The 13,493-nt window shown below is 37.8% G+C and overlaps 1 protein-coding gene across 2 annotated transcripts in view; it reads right to left on the reverse strand.

Annotated features, from left to right (window-relative positions):
* Positions 1-7,972: 7,972 nt before the first annotated feature.
* The window catches only part of GFPT1 (glutamine--fructose-6-phosphate transaminase 1), a 63,160-nt gene continuing 57,639 nt past the window's right edge, over positions 7,973-13,493 (reverse strand). The window contains exons 15-19 of one of the 2 annotated variants that reach the window (XM_023224003.3): positions 12,321-12,435; positions 11,945-12,072; positions 10,923-11,090; positions 9,599-9,760; positions 7,973-8,936 (exon numbers count right to left, since the gene is read on the reverse strand). In XM_023224003.3, coding sequence (XP_023079771.1) covers positions 8,892-8,936; positions 9,599-9,760; positions 10,923-11,090; positions 11,945-12,072; positions 12,321-12,435 — 618 coding nt within the window. In that variant the 3' untranslated portion in view covers positions 7,973-8,891. The remainder of the gene's footprint in view (positions 8,937-9,598; positions 9,761-10,922; positions 11,091-11,944; positions 12,073-12,320; positions 12,436-13,493) is intronic. The other variant, XM_023224004.2, reaches the window with a different exon arrangement.

A 13,493-nucleotide genomic window follows, 5' to 3' on the forward strand; every position in this document is an offset into this window, starting at 1 on the left:
TCAACTCCTAGGCTCAAACAATTCTCCTATCCCAGCCTCCTGAGTAGGTAGGACTACAGGCAAAAGCCACCGTGCCTGGCTAATTTTTTTATTTTAATTTTTCTAGAGATGGTGTCTCATTACATTGCCCAGGCTAGTCTCAAGCTCCTGGACTCAACAATCCTCCTGCCTCAGCCTCCCACAGCACTGGCATTGCAGGGGTGAGCCACTATGTCTGGCTATATCAAGTACTATAAGTAATCTACAGATTGTAGAGACGGAAATAAAGCTTCCCTTCTTTCCTCTCTGAAGGTTTGCTGAAACGAGCTGATGACAGATTAACAGGAGAAAAGGCATACAAATTTCATACGCACATGGACATGGGAATCCCACAAATAGGAGACTCAAAGCAAGGACACATGGCTGAAATTCAAACACCCTCTTTATAAGGAAGAAGAAAAGGTTTCATCTTTATAAGGAAGAGGTTTCATCATGCTACTCAGATGGCATGCAGTTTAAAACTTATTAATTGAAGCCATGCTTGTAATCCCCTAGGACTTTGGGAGGCCAAGGCGGGAGAATTGCATTCCCGTAAGTATTCCAAGATGTAATAGCTCAAAATCCAAAATCATACACATGGGAGATAAGGTACTACAAATGATAGGATCAAATTTGCCAAGACTGCAAACATTTCAGGCAGTCCTCCCACCTAAATGCCTCCCACCTCATGGGGAGCTGTAGGCAATTTTGGAAGGGTAGTAAATAATTTCTAGGGGAAATGAATCAACCTGGGAGGCAGACATTATCTTATAAACGATTATCTTAGAAAACTGAATATGATCAGCAAATTACAGGAAGGTGAGGGGTGGAACTACATTGTGAACAAAGGTTGCCTTATGCAAACAGTCTTTCAGGTAAACTCTCAAAACTGCTCTCAGAATAGATGAAGTCTATCTGGGCATGATGACAACTTTTAGTCTCTTTCTCTTCTCCACTGGTTTATCTTTCCTGGTTATAAGACTCCTAGAATGGGGGCTCTTAAGACAATTGCATGTCTTTGGAAAGTAGTTTCCTTAGTCAAATAAAGAGATTCTAGAGAGTCTCTCTTGAGTGGGGGAGAATTGCATGAGGCCAGGAGTTTGAAACCAGCCTAGGCAGACAAAGCAAGACCCCATCTCTACATAAAGGAAAAAAATCAGGTGTGGTGGCATTCACCTGTAGTCCCAGCTATTCAGGAGGCTCAGGCGAGAGGACTGCCTGAAATGTTTGCAGTCTTGGCAAATTTGATCCTATCATTTGTAGTATCTTATTTCCCATGTGTATGATTTTGGATTTTGAGCTATTATGTCTTGGAATACTTATGGGAATGCAATCCTCCTGCCTTGGCCTCCCAAAGTCCTAGGGGATTACAAGCACGGCTTCAATTAGTAAGTTTTAAACTGCATGCCATCTGAGTAGCACGATGAAACCTTGAGCTGTCCCACCCAGGACATGAAACACCTCTATGTGCAGTGTCTCTACCCTTATACACTACCTGTCCATTAATCACTTAGTAGCTATCCTGGTTATCAGATCCAAAAAAAAAAAAAAAGTATAAATATAAATAGGGATTGGTACTATCTGTAGTTTCAGGTATCCACTGGGGGTCTTGGAACATATCCCTTGTGCACAAGAGTGGATGACTGTATATAAGACTTTTATATCAAGAGAGGTTGTGATTGAGAGGAATAATATCACACAGAAATGGACAGAGTAATTTGTGTAACTTCTTATCTCCTCTTCTTGGGAAGAGGGTGAGTGTGTCTTCATTTCAAAAGGGATAGCTGCTGCATGACAGGCAGAACCATGATAGTCTTTTTTTTTTTTTTTTTTTTTTGAGTCGGAGTCTCGCTGTCACCTAGGCTGGAGTGCAGTGGCGCGATCTCCACTCACTGCAAGCTCTGCCTCCCGCATTCATGCCATTCTCCTGCCTCAGCCTCCTGAGTAGCTGGGACTACAGGGGCCCACCACCATGCCCGGCTAATTTTTTGTATTTTTAGTAGAGATGGGTTTTCACCATGTTTTTCTTTGGAAATTTAAACATGAGTTCAAGGGTAAGTCTAGATATGTGTTGCAAAGGGTGAACTGTGCTAGACAATGTCTGCTGAATATTCTGTACTAATAAAAAATTAGCTGCATGTACTGGAGCATACCTGTGGTCCCAACAACTTGGAAGGCTGAAGTGGGAGGATAGCTTGAGCCTAGGAGGTCAAGGCTGCAGTGAGCTATGATGATGCCACTGCCTTCCAGCCTAGGCAACTGGGAGAGACCCTTTCTCAAAATAATAATAATAAAAATCAGCACTATCTTCTGATAGAACTAGGAATGCACAAACTAATTTATACAAATCTGTCCCTGCTGAGAAGACACAAATCATTTAAATTCCCAGTGTCATGTCAGCAAAGTCAATTCTGTATTCAAAGGCTAGCTTATTTTCGCCACTTCAAGCAACAAAAAAAGATTAAATATATGAAAAAGTTTCTAAATTAGTTTTTTTCAAACAAAGAAATGCTCTAAACTTTAGTAACACCACATGGGTCCAAGTTAACAACTAAGAACAAAAGACAGAAATCCTACAAAGATTCCCGACACTTCCTAGGTTTCTGCATAGCAGCAATGAAAGGAAATTAATAATAAATATTGGATTTACATTTTACTCAGAGGATAAATACAAAATTAAGAAAGAGTTCAAATTCAAAGCAAATATGCTTGATATTTCAAAACAATTCTACATACAAAGTACAATAGGAAAAAAACCAAAAGCCCCCATAAATTAGAGTGGCTAGACACATTCAAGTCTAGCAGAAAGAAACTTGGAATTTAATGCAATGTTATTTCTCTTGCCTAGAAGCTAAAGCCTTAATTGTCTCAGATATCGTCCATCTCCTTATGGGCATTACTTGAAGACAACAATGGAGCAAGCTCTTTAATGAACTTGCCATAGTAAAAAACCAGTAACAGATGCCACGCTGGAAAGAGGACAACAATGTAACCTAAAAGGGAGCTACTGGAAGAAATAAAAACTAGTAATACTGATAACATCTAGACCTTTGCAGATGTTTAGAGTACTGTACAATCTTAAATTATTCTTTATCAACCTTTGGGTCTCACAAATTAAGAATGTACTAGGTAAGAATCAAGGAGTTATACCCAGTTCACAATACTGTTTCCTTCACTTGCCCTTTAGATATAATGGATCTGGAATTCTCAATGAGTGTTACATGGTTTGGGAATTCTGGCAATTTTCCTTCCATGACCTCCCTATACTTATCTCCATTTCAAAATACACAAAGCTGAGTGCCAGAGGCAAAAATTAATTCCTAAAGATCCAAAGAATATACAATACTTGTCAAATTTGAAATATCTGGGCAGGATGCGGTGGCTCACGCCTGTAATCCCAGTACTTTGAGAGGCTGAGGAGGGCAGATCACTTGAGGTCAGGAGTTCGAGACGAGTCTGGCCAACATGGTGAAATCCCGTCTGTACTAAAAGTACAAAAATTAGCTGGGCACGGTGGCACGCGCCTGCAGTCCCAGCTACTCCGGAGGTTGAGGCAGAAGACTCACATGAACCCGGAGGGAGAGAGACAGAGACCAAAGACTGGGCTGAATTCTACAAGCAGGCAAAACAGCACATCTATCCATTCAAATCACCCTGGCATAACTGTCTCCTGAAAAACATGGCAAGTACTATAACCACGAGGGATAGACTCTAGCCTGCTGTTCACAAAAGGATTCTGTAAGGGAATCTTTGCTCTATAATGAACAGACTGCTAGATATTACAGAAACTTTAGATTGTCTTGCTGCTCACTGACCTTAAATATTATTCTTCTTTTGCAACTATCAATTCACTTAAAAATTTTAATCATTGCATACCCTGTAAGCTTCCTATAAACAACACGTTATTGCAAAATGTTTAAAAAGATGTGAGAAAATATCTGTGGAGTATGGTATCAGAAAAGGCAGAGCCCTTGTTTTATCTAATGATTCTTTCCCAAACTGGGAGGTTGGGGTAGAGACATGTGGCTTTTGGTAATACTTAGGCAGTGATTCCTTACTCTTAAAATCAACAGTAATGAATAAAGTTTTGACATGAGAAATGTTTACAACTAAAATAGACACTGACTACATTCTTAGTACAATTTTTAACATAACTACAAATGTGTATACGCTTCAAATATTAGCAAATTGCTTCAAAATGAAATTCTAAGTAAGTTTTTGGTAATTTATGCACAGTTCAGGCTTACTCACTGGAGTTAACACGACAAGAACAAGAAATGACCAACTGGCTCAGTAAACTAAACATTCATTTCAAAAAACACAAAACTGAAACAAAGCAAAGATGATTCTAAAATTTCCACCTCTCAAGAAGTGTAATTTAAACAAATACCAAAAGCTTTATTTAAGCAAAAACATATTCAACCACAGAACATTCGAAAAGCTAACAGGATCATTTCTACATTCATTCTGAAAACAGTGTAATAAGAAAGGTAATTTGAGAATTTCCAAAAATGTTCTCGTTAGCCATTATTTATGGTATACAACATAACATTTTGATATCAAGCTATTACAGACTTAATATGGCATAATTTTACAATCGTGCTTTCACTATGATTTTTATTTTAACCCTGGGTATTATCGGTTTGAAGCTAATATTATCAGTCCTACTGGTTGTCACTGTCACAGATCTGAAGATATGTTTAAATTCATCAAGCTAGGAAGATACCAAAATATTCACAATCTTTAAGTATAGTGAGAAAAAAACTGATTTAAGTGTTAACATTTCTAAACTTGAGACTCTAACAGTAAAAACAAAGCAATCTGAAACCTGTTTCCATGGGTAAAACACTCTGCCTGGTATTCTGGTACACAAAATTTACTAAATATGTGAATATCATAAAATGAAAATATCATTCCCTTCAATTTCTTTGGCCTTCACAAATTCAATGTGACTATGATCCTTTTCAATAAGACTTTCAATGACATTGTGCTTCTTTAGAAAAAAATCACCTAAGTTGTAGCGTACAACAGTTTACATTAGTTCTTTTGTTGCTATGGTATATCCTAATTTTTTTAAAAGGGAGAAAAAAACCCAAAGAACTTCCTAAAATGTTTGTTAAAGCAAACATTTCAGTTGGTTTCCTTTCTTTGAAGAAGAATAAAAATAAACATCAGAGGAGTATTACTAAGGAGCCAAAAAAAACCAAAACAAAACAAACAAGCAAAACAAAAACAAAACCAAAAAAAAACTCCTTTCCTCCCATCCTCAGAACTAACTCAGAACAAGAGATCTGTATTCAAAACGATAAAACAATCTCACCTCAGAAATTACCTCCTATGAAACCTAAGAGAGAAAACCTGTAATAGCTCTCTTAACCAACAGCCCCATCTGCACATCACCAAGCACCAGTTCTCTTTGGGTAGCAGTAATGCTTGTTTTTCATCTTTGCATATTAAGGACTGTTGTTTACAGATTTATGGGTCATTTGTAGCTTACTTTGCAAAAACCTTTCACTTCTTATGAAACACAATATGCCCCCAAACATGGACCATTATTCAAGCAGACAAAATCACTCACAGCACTTTAACAACCCACCTCCACTCCATCTTTCCATTCTCTCACCCTATGCCTTCCAATGAACCTAGTCTTTGCTGGTGATGAGTCCACCTGGAGACAAACACTGCTTTAAAGATGATGTAATTTTCAATGCCTACCACAGAGACTATCCCATAATAGGTATTAATAAACACTTGTTGACATAGTTATAAGCTAATAATAGTTAACATTAATTTTTCCCTTTATCTTTTATTCTTACAGCATAGAATTTTTTTAAAAAGATTGAAAAACTGATTCCAATGTAATAATCATTTACTGGGCCACATGCTAGATGACAGACATGCCTCCCTGCCTAAAAAGGGCTCAGAGGGTAAGGAATTCTCAGTTATACATGAGTGAATTAAAACTTTAAATGTAGTACAAAAAAGAACTTTTTATATGAAGGATTCTTTATGTAGAGTATCTTTTTTGAAAAATCAGATTTTCTTATCCTATATTACACTGGTTTTAACTGGGCATGGTCACTTTAGTAGTGTGCCTCATTACAATGTCTCTTTTATGTTAAGAACTTATAAAAGCATTTAAAAATCACTACTCAAATGGGATAGAGAGTAAGAAGACAGGAGAGAAGGAGAAACCATGTTTTTTGTTTTGAGTCAGGAGGGTATCACTCTGTCACTCAAGCTGAAGCACAGTGGCACAATCACAGCTCACAGTAGCCTCAAACTCCCAGGCGCAAGTGATCCTCCTACTTAAGCCTCCCAAGTTGCTGAGACTACAGGCGCAAGCCACCATGTCAAGCCAATTTTTAAAAAAAATTTTTTTTTTTTTTGAGACAGTCTTGCTCTGTTGCCAGGCTAGAGTGCAGTGGCGCAATCCCACCTCACTGCGACCTCCGTCTCCTGGGTTCAAACGATTCTCCTGCATCAGTCTCCCAAGTAGCTGGGACTACAGGTGCGTGCCACCACGCCCAGCTAATTTTTGTATTTTTAGTAAAGATGGGGTTTCACCATGCTGGCCGGGATGGTCTCGATCTCTTGACCTCGTGATCTGTCTGCCTCAGCCTCCCAAAGTACTGGGATTACAGGCGTGAGCCACAGCGTCCGGCCAAAAATATTTTTGTAGAGACCAGGTCTCACCATGTTGCCCAGGCTATTCTCAAACTCTTGAGCTCAAGCAATCCTCCCACCTCGGCCTCCCGAAGTGGAGACTGGTATTACAGGCTGAGCCACTGCACCCGGCAGAGAATCCATGTTTGTTTGGAAAATATCACTTCTTTGTTCTTAATTTTAGTTTTCAATATTCAGTTTAGAACTTACCCTAGCTTTCAGTATGTGTGTGTGTGTGTGTGTGTGTGTGTGTACACATGTGCTTTATAGAAAGACGCACAGAGAGGGAGACAGAGATTATGCATGCTAATGATTGATTTCACACATTAGTTTTAACTTAGAATGCTGAATCAAACTTTATAAGAAATGCTACAAACCCACATGAATCATGTTTGTAAATAAGAAATGATACTATACACATACTAGCTGACTTACACAAAATAATCTTAGAAACAATTAAAGTAGATTAATATAGCTATAATAGCTATATATATATATATATATATATATAATGTAAATAGTGACCCTATTTTATTCTTAAAAAGATAAGGTTTCTAGTCACCATGTATGAAAGTCCTTCCAAATTACCTCAAAATATAACAAATCTTTCTCTAACCCTAATACACAAGCAGAATTCTATGCTTCTCTGGCAACAACAATAACTATTAGAAAATTTTAACCTCACCAAGAAGTTCAAATGAGAAAAGGAAGGAAGGAAAAGACTTAGCTTACTTAAATAATTGTGCTAAATAGCTTACCTTCACAATTTAAAAGTAAAAACCTTTGAAAAAGAAGGACTTCACCAAAAACAGACACACTCTCCTATAGCCCCGAAGATCTGGCCAGAAAAGCTCCATGAAGAAATCATTACTCACAATTTTGGGGATATCAAATAATAGTATTCTACTTTAAATATTTTAATCCAAATTGTCAACTTTCATTTCTGATACCTATAAGCTGAACATACCCCAGTATCACTTTATTTATATCTTCTTTATTCCTAAATATATTTCAGGGGTAGAGCACGGAAAATACAGAGAGAAAAATACCTAGAATGTAATACTAAATTTGGTGGCTATCAGTGTAAAGCATACATACCTTTTTCTGAGCTTAGCCTACCACATATACTGGAAATGATGAGGTCAACGACCTGCAAATCTTCCAAACAATCACAAATAACTTCCAAACTGGCACTAAGAGACTAGTTTTATGCAACAATGCAGTGAAGGAAAGTTAAAATTAACTATAGGAAATTCTTCCTTGTGACAAAGTTGAAGAGAATACTGAATATATCAATATTAATTTAATAGCAGCTCTGTGTTGTGATTTTAAAGAACAAGATAAAATATGTCATTTAGCAGTCATTTAAAAAATAAAAGACTACAGATACAAGGAAATAAAAACCATTTTTAGGAGATGAAAACACAAAGAAGTAAGATACCCAACATGTACACATCCCATCTTCAAATTTAAAATCATATTATCAGTTGTCGAAAGCAGCTCAAATTTAAATTTTGTGCTACAAAATTGTGCAAATATGTTAAGGATTGGAGACCCACCAATGCACTACTATAATATTTTGCTTCCTAAATTTCTTCCACCTACAGGTAACAGACAACAAGTTTGAGAAACTAAGGCTAACCAAACTTAGATATAAATCCTACCAAGAAAATTTTTCAGTTTTAAGTTTTACAGTTTGATTTAAAAACAAAACAGAAAAAATTTCAAACTAAATCACAGCTTCTCTTTATATAACTTGGCAAAACCTTCCCTAACTGTCCAACTATGAGCATACAATGCCACCGGCTTTAGATACTCCAATTAAATGCACTACTCTTTCACTGGTCTGAATGAAGCATGGTGAAACAAGCACAAATTTTTAGAAACATACTATACTGTCTTCTCACATTGAAGTGGAGGGTCCAGAAATGCAACACCCAGCATTCTTTAAAGAAAAGAATAGCTAAAATCTTTCTGATACAGATTCCAATAGATTCCATCATTCAAAGTCCTCCACAAATTACTGGAAAATATAAGAGGTAACTTCACAAAAATCACATATTGAGTGGAATAATTATAACTGATATATAAATAAGGATTTACTAAAAAAGGCTTTAAGGGGTGATATTTTAAATCAAGGTTTTAAATACAAAAGGTGTCTTGTGTTGCTTAATCGTACAGTTTCGTACATTTTGTACAGATATTCTTCACTCTACAGTCACAGATTTGGCAAGATTCCGTGGGAAATCAACCTGCAAAAATAAAAAAAAAGCAAGATTTGAGAGATTATACAGACTAGGCAAGGGGGGTTGCTATAAGCAAATTATTTTTGTTTATAAAAACCGAAAACAATACGATCATTAACCATCTTTATTACAGACTACAAAGAATTAGATTAGAAAATATAATCACATAATGTGTCCTGAAAAAAACTGAAATTGGTAAGGAAAAAGTATGCTAAAGCTGCCAGTTCACAAAGAAAGAGCTACTGTGGTCCTCTACAGAAGTAGTAGCCCTCATAGGGGTCAGTAAAAACAAAAGCACAATGTTTTGGTTGCCACAATGTCTGAGAAACCAGGAACGCTTAAAAAGTCTTCAATGTGTGGGACAGTTCCAAACAAAAAAGAACAGTCTTGCCAAATGCCAACAGCTGCCCTAGTAAGAGGCATGGGGTTATATTAAGAAAACAGGTGGCGACTACCCAAGGTCAGTCACAATCTTGGAGGTGAACCTCAAGTTCCTTCAAGTTCTATGGGTAAGAAGATGTTGTGATGTAACCTACAAATTGGGCCATGAAAATATAACAGGTGACAGATATTTCTCAAACACTATTGTTAAAAATTTAGGAGAAAAAAATCAGAATGTATCCAGGTAAAAAACCATCCCAAGATTTCTGCAGTGGTAGATGACTTACATCATAGCCTCTCAGCACAGCAAGGTGGAAAGCCAGCAACTGTAAAGGGATCACGCTGAGAATGCCCTGCAAGCAGTCCACCGAGTGGGGCACCTTGATCGTTCTTTTTGTGTTTTTAATGGTCTCAGTATCCTCCTTATCACAAATTACCACAGGCCGCCCCTAGGAAAGAAAATCACACACATAGACAACATCACTGGTAGGCAAAGGCAGGGCTATAGCTTATGAATGTGCAAAAACTGCACTGCATAATCCACATGAAGCCTCACTGACAGACTTCTTTAAATTCCTATGTAATAAATCTGAATGTTATTACCTATAGTCAACGAAACAGAAGCTTTATGGGATCCAGCAATTTGTTTAAACTCATGCAACTAAGAAATATCAGGCTTAGTACTTGACTGCAGGTTTGCCTAACTTCAAAGCTCAAGTTCATTACCACCACATTGTGCTTAGGGAATACTATCTTTTGGAATTTATATATAAAGCCAACTGATGTGAAGAAAACTCCATTATATAATATTAAAATAAAACCTAGATGTTAGATTTCCCCTGAAATATATCATGTGTATTTTTTTAAAATTTATTTTATTTACTTTTTTAGAGACAGGGTCTCACTCCTGGACTCAAGTGATCCTCCTGCCTCAGTCCCCAGAGTAGCTGGGACTACAGTCATGTGCAGCTGCACCCAGCTGAAATATATATTTAAAAATATTTTTAAATACATTTTTAAATGTTTTAAAAGTATTAAATTAAAAAGAAGCAGCATATGTTAACTGAAAGAAGACAGGATGTGGAGACCAAGACCTCAGTTCTGGTCTTGGTTCTGTTCAATATGAGATCTATGACGTTGGTCTTCTCAAAACTCTAAGTATCCGGGTCGGGAGTGGTGGTTCACGCCTGCAATCCCAGCACTTCGGGGGGCTGAGGCAGGTGGATCACTTGAAGTCAGGAGTTCAACACCAGCCTGGCCAACATGAAACCCCATCTCTACCAAAAACACAAAATTAGCCAGGCGTAGTGGAGTGCACCTGTAATCCTAGCTACTCGGGAGGCTGAGGCAGGAGAATCGCCTGAACCCAGGAGGCAGACGTTGCAGCGAGCCAAGATTGTGCCACTGCACTCCAGGCTGGGTGACAGAGCAAGACTCCATCTCAAAAAAAAAAATAACTCTAAGTATCTGACTCCTCACAAGTAAACCTCAAAGGCTGTATTCCAAAGTAAATGAGTTAACATGTGTAAACATGATTTGTAAGTCATTCAAATAAGCTAGCATAACTCCTCTCTTTGAACCCCAAGGTGTTCTCACAGTCCCCCGACTTACCTGCCGAGCAACCACTTGCTGAAGAGCATTCTGACACTTGGCGTAAGTGTGATCTCTCATGATGATCATGATCACAGGCATCAATTTATCCACCAAAGCCAGAGGGCCATGTTTCAGTTCACCAGCAAGGATGCCTTCAGAGTGCATGTAAGTAATTTCTTTGATTTTCTAATAGGAAAGAACCAGATGTGTCTTCAGTACACTTTTCAAAAATCCATGTTTAAGTAAATATTACACAAAGCATCTGATATGTCAAGTCACCGTCTATTTATCCAAAAGTATTAAAGGACCACTGATCTATAAATATATCTAACAAGTTAATAGATCGCTATTTCCATATTATCAACAAGTAATTCGAAGTTTTAAAGCTCCACAAGTACTTTTTAAAGATTTTAGATTATCATGAACATATTCATATTTCTGGATAACTTTTTTTTTTTTTTTTTAAAGACAGAGTCTCGTTCTATCGCCCAGGCTGGAGTACAGTGGTGTGATCTCAGCTCACTGCAACCTCCACCTCCTAGGTTCAAGTGATCTTCCTGCCTCAGCCGCCCAAGTAGCTGGGATTACAGGCATGTGCTACCACATCCAGCTAATGTTTTTGTATTATTAGTAGACATGGGGGTTTCACCATGTTGGCCAGGCTGGTCTTGAACTTCTGACTTCAAGTGATCTACCTGCCATGTACTCCCAAAGTGCTGGGATTATAGACGTGAGCCCCTGTGCCCAGCCTGACCTCAATTAAATTTCTTATCTAGAGAATTTAATCTTTATTCATATTTGAACAAATTAACCCAAGTTACTTGCTAAATCCAAGTTTATCATGCTAAAATGTACTCTTTTTGATTTTCACTTCTGAAGAGTTCTCTGTTGTACTTTCTCAAAGTAAACAGTCCACAATGCATAAATATAGAAGTACTTTTAAAAGTTCCACCTATTTCAAGCATTTAATGTAAAAGTATGACTGTGTGTCAGGTCTGCAGGTCAATGGACTGACATTAATTAGAACTGAGAAAACTTACCAGTGCCCCTTCAAGACAAGTAGCATAATGATAGCCTCGTCCCATTATCAGAACTGACTTCTGATGATAAAGTTCTGTTGCTAGTTTCTGAATTTCATCATCCATGCTCAGTACTTCCTTAATCAAATCTAAGAAGTAATATTAGCAAAAAAGGACAATAAACCAAACAAATAAAATAACAATATATTGGTAGCAACCAACAAAAGACCACTGTTTCTATTCCTCTGTGCTATCAATCAGTATGGGTTTTTTTTTTTGATACATCGGAGCAAAAGTAGAAAGATCTTATTGACTTGCTTCAAGGATAAGAAGAGAATTTTATCTATTACCCACTCCCTTAGGACAACAAAAGTATAATATATGAGCATCTTTGTACCAGGCAGCCGTTTCAATCCAAGCATGATCTCTTTGCGTCTTTCTTGCATGGAGATCCGATCATCACACATCATAAGGGCGAACATCACAAGGGATACAAACTGGCTGGTATAAGCCTGCAACATCACAAAAAAGCAAGACAATTAGTTGCAGCCGCATCTTAAGAATTTAGAACTTTTAATTTTAAAAAGCTAAAAATAAAATTCCCATTGGTTTTGTGGTATACATTCTCTATCTTTTAAAACTACGTTAGGGCCAAGCACGGTGGCTCATGCCTATAATCTCAGCACTTTGGAAGGTTGGGTGGGTGGATTGTTTGAGCTTAGGAGTTTGAGACCAGCCTGGGCAACATAGCAAAACCCTGTCTCTAAAAAAAATTTAAAAAATTAGCTGGGTGTGGTGGTGTACACCTGTGGTCCCAGCTACTCAAGAGGATCACTTGAGCCCAGGAGGCAGAGGTTGCAGTGAGCCAGGATCGCACCACAGCACTGCAGCCTGGGACAGAGGGAGGCCCTGTCTCCAAAAAACAAAAATAAAATAAATAAATAAATATAACTACCTTAGTAACAGTGAACTGAATCAGTACTTAGGAAATCACTATTCTCCTTTTCTGAATTTTGAACAAATGACTTAACCTTTATTTCTTAGATACAAAAGCCAAACACCTTATAAATCCATTGAATGCTTATAAAATTCCTAATATCCCTAAGAAAGGAAAGATGAGTAAATCAGCATGTGCCTAACCAAATTTAGTTTTTGGTGTAAGTCAAAAGGCAAGTGCTTGATAAACTCTCCTTGGAGTACTTGCACTGGTATTGTTGGATTTTTTTTTTTTAATTGCTTTTTGATTTTCACCTTTGCCTACTGGCTGTTCCTCACTCCCAGTTTTATTTTTTAAGTTTGGCATTTAAAAAAAAAAAAAAAAAAAAAAGTTGAGAGGCCGAGACGGGCGGATCACGAGGTCAGAAGATCGAGACCATCCTGGCTAATATGGTGAAACCCCATCTCTACTAAAAAATACAAAAAACTAGCCAGGCGAGGTGGCAGGTGCCTGTAGTCCCAGCTACTCAGGAGGCTGAGGCAGGAGAATGGCGTAAACCCGGGAGGCGGAGCTTGCAGTGAGCTGAGATCCGGCCACTGTACTCCAGCCTGGGCGACAGAGCAAGACTCCGTC

This window comes from Piliocolobus tephrosceles, chromosome 15 (genome assembly GCF_002776525.5).
Source record: "Piliocolobus tephrosceles isolate RC106 chromosome 15, ASM277652v3, whole genome shotgun sequence".
NCBI classification, from domain to species: domain Eukaryota; kingdom Metazoa; phylum Chordata; class Mammalia; order Primates; family Cercopithecidae; genus Piliocolobus; species Piliocolobus tephrosceles.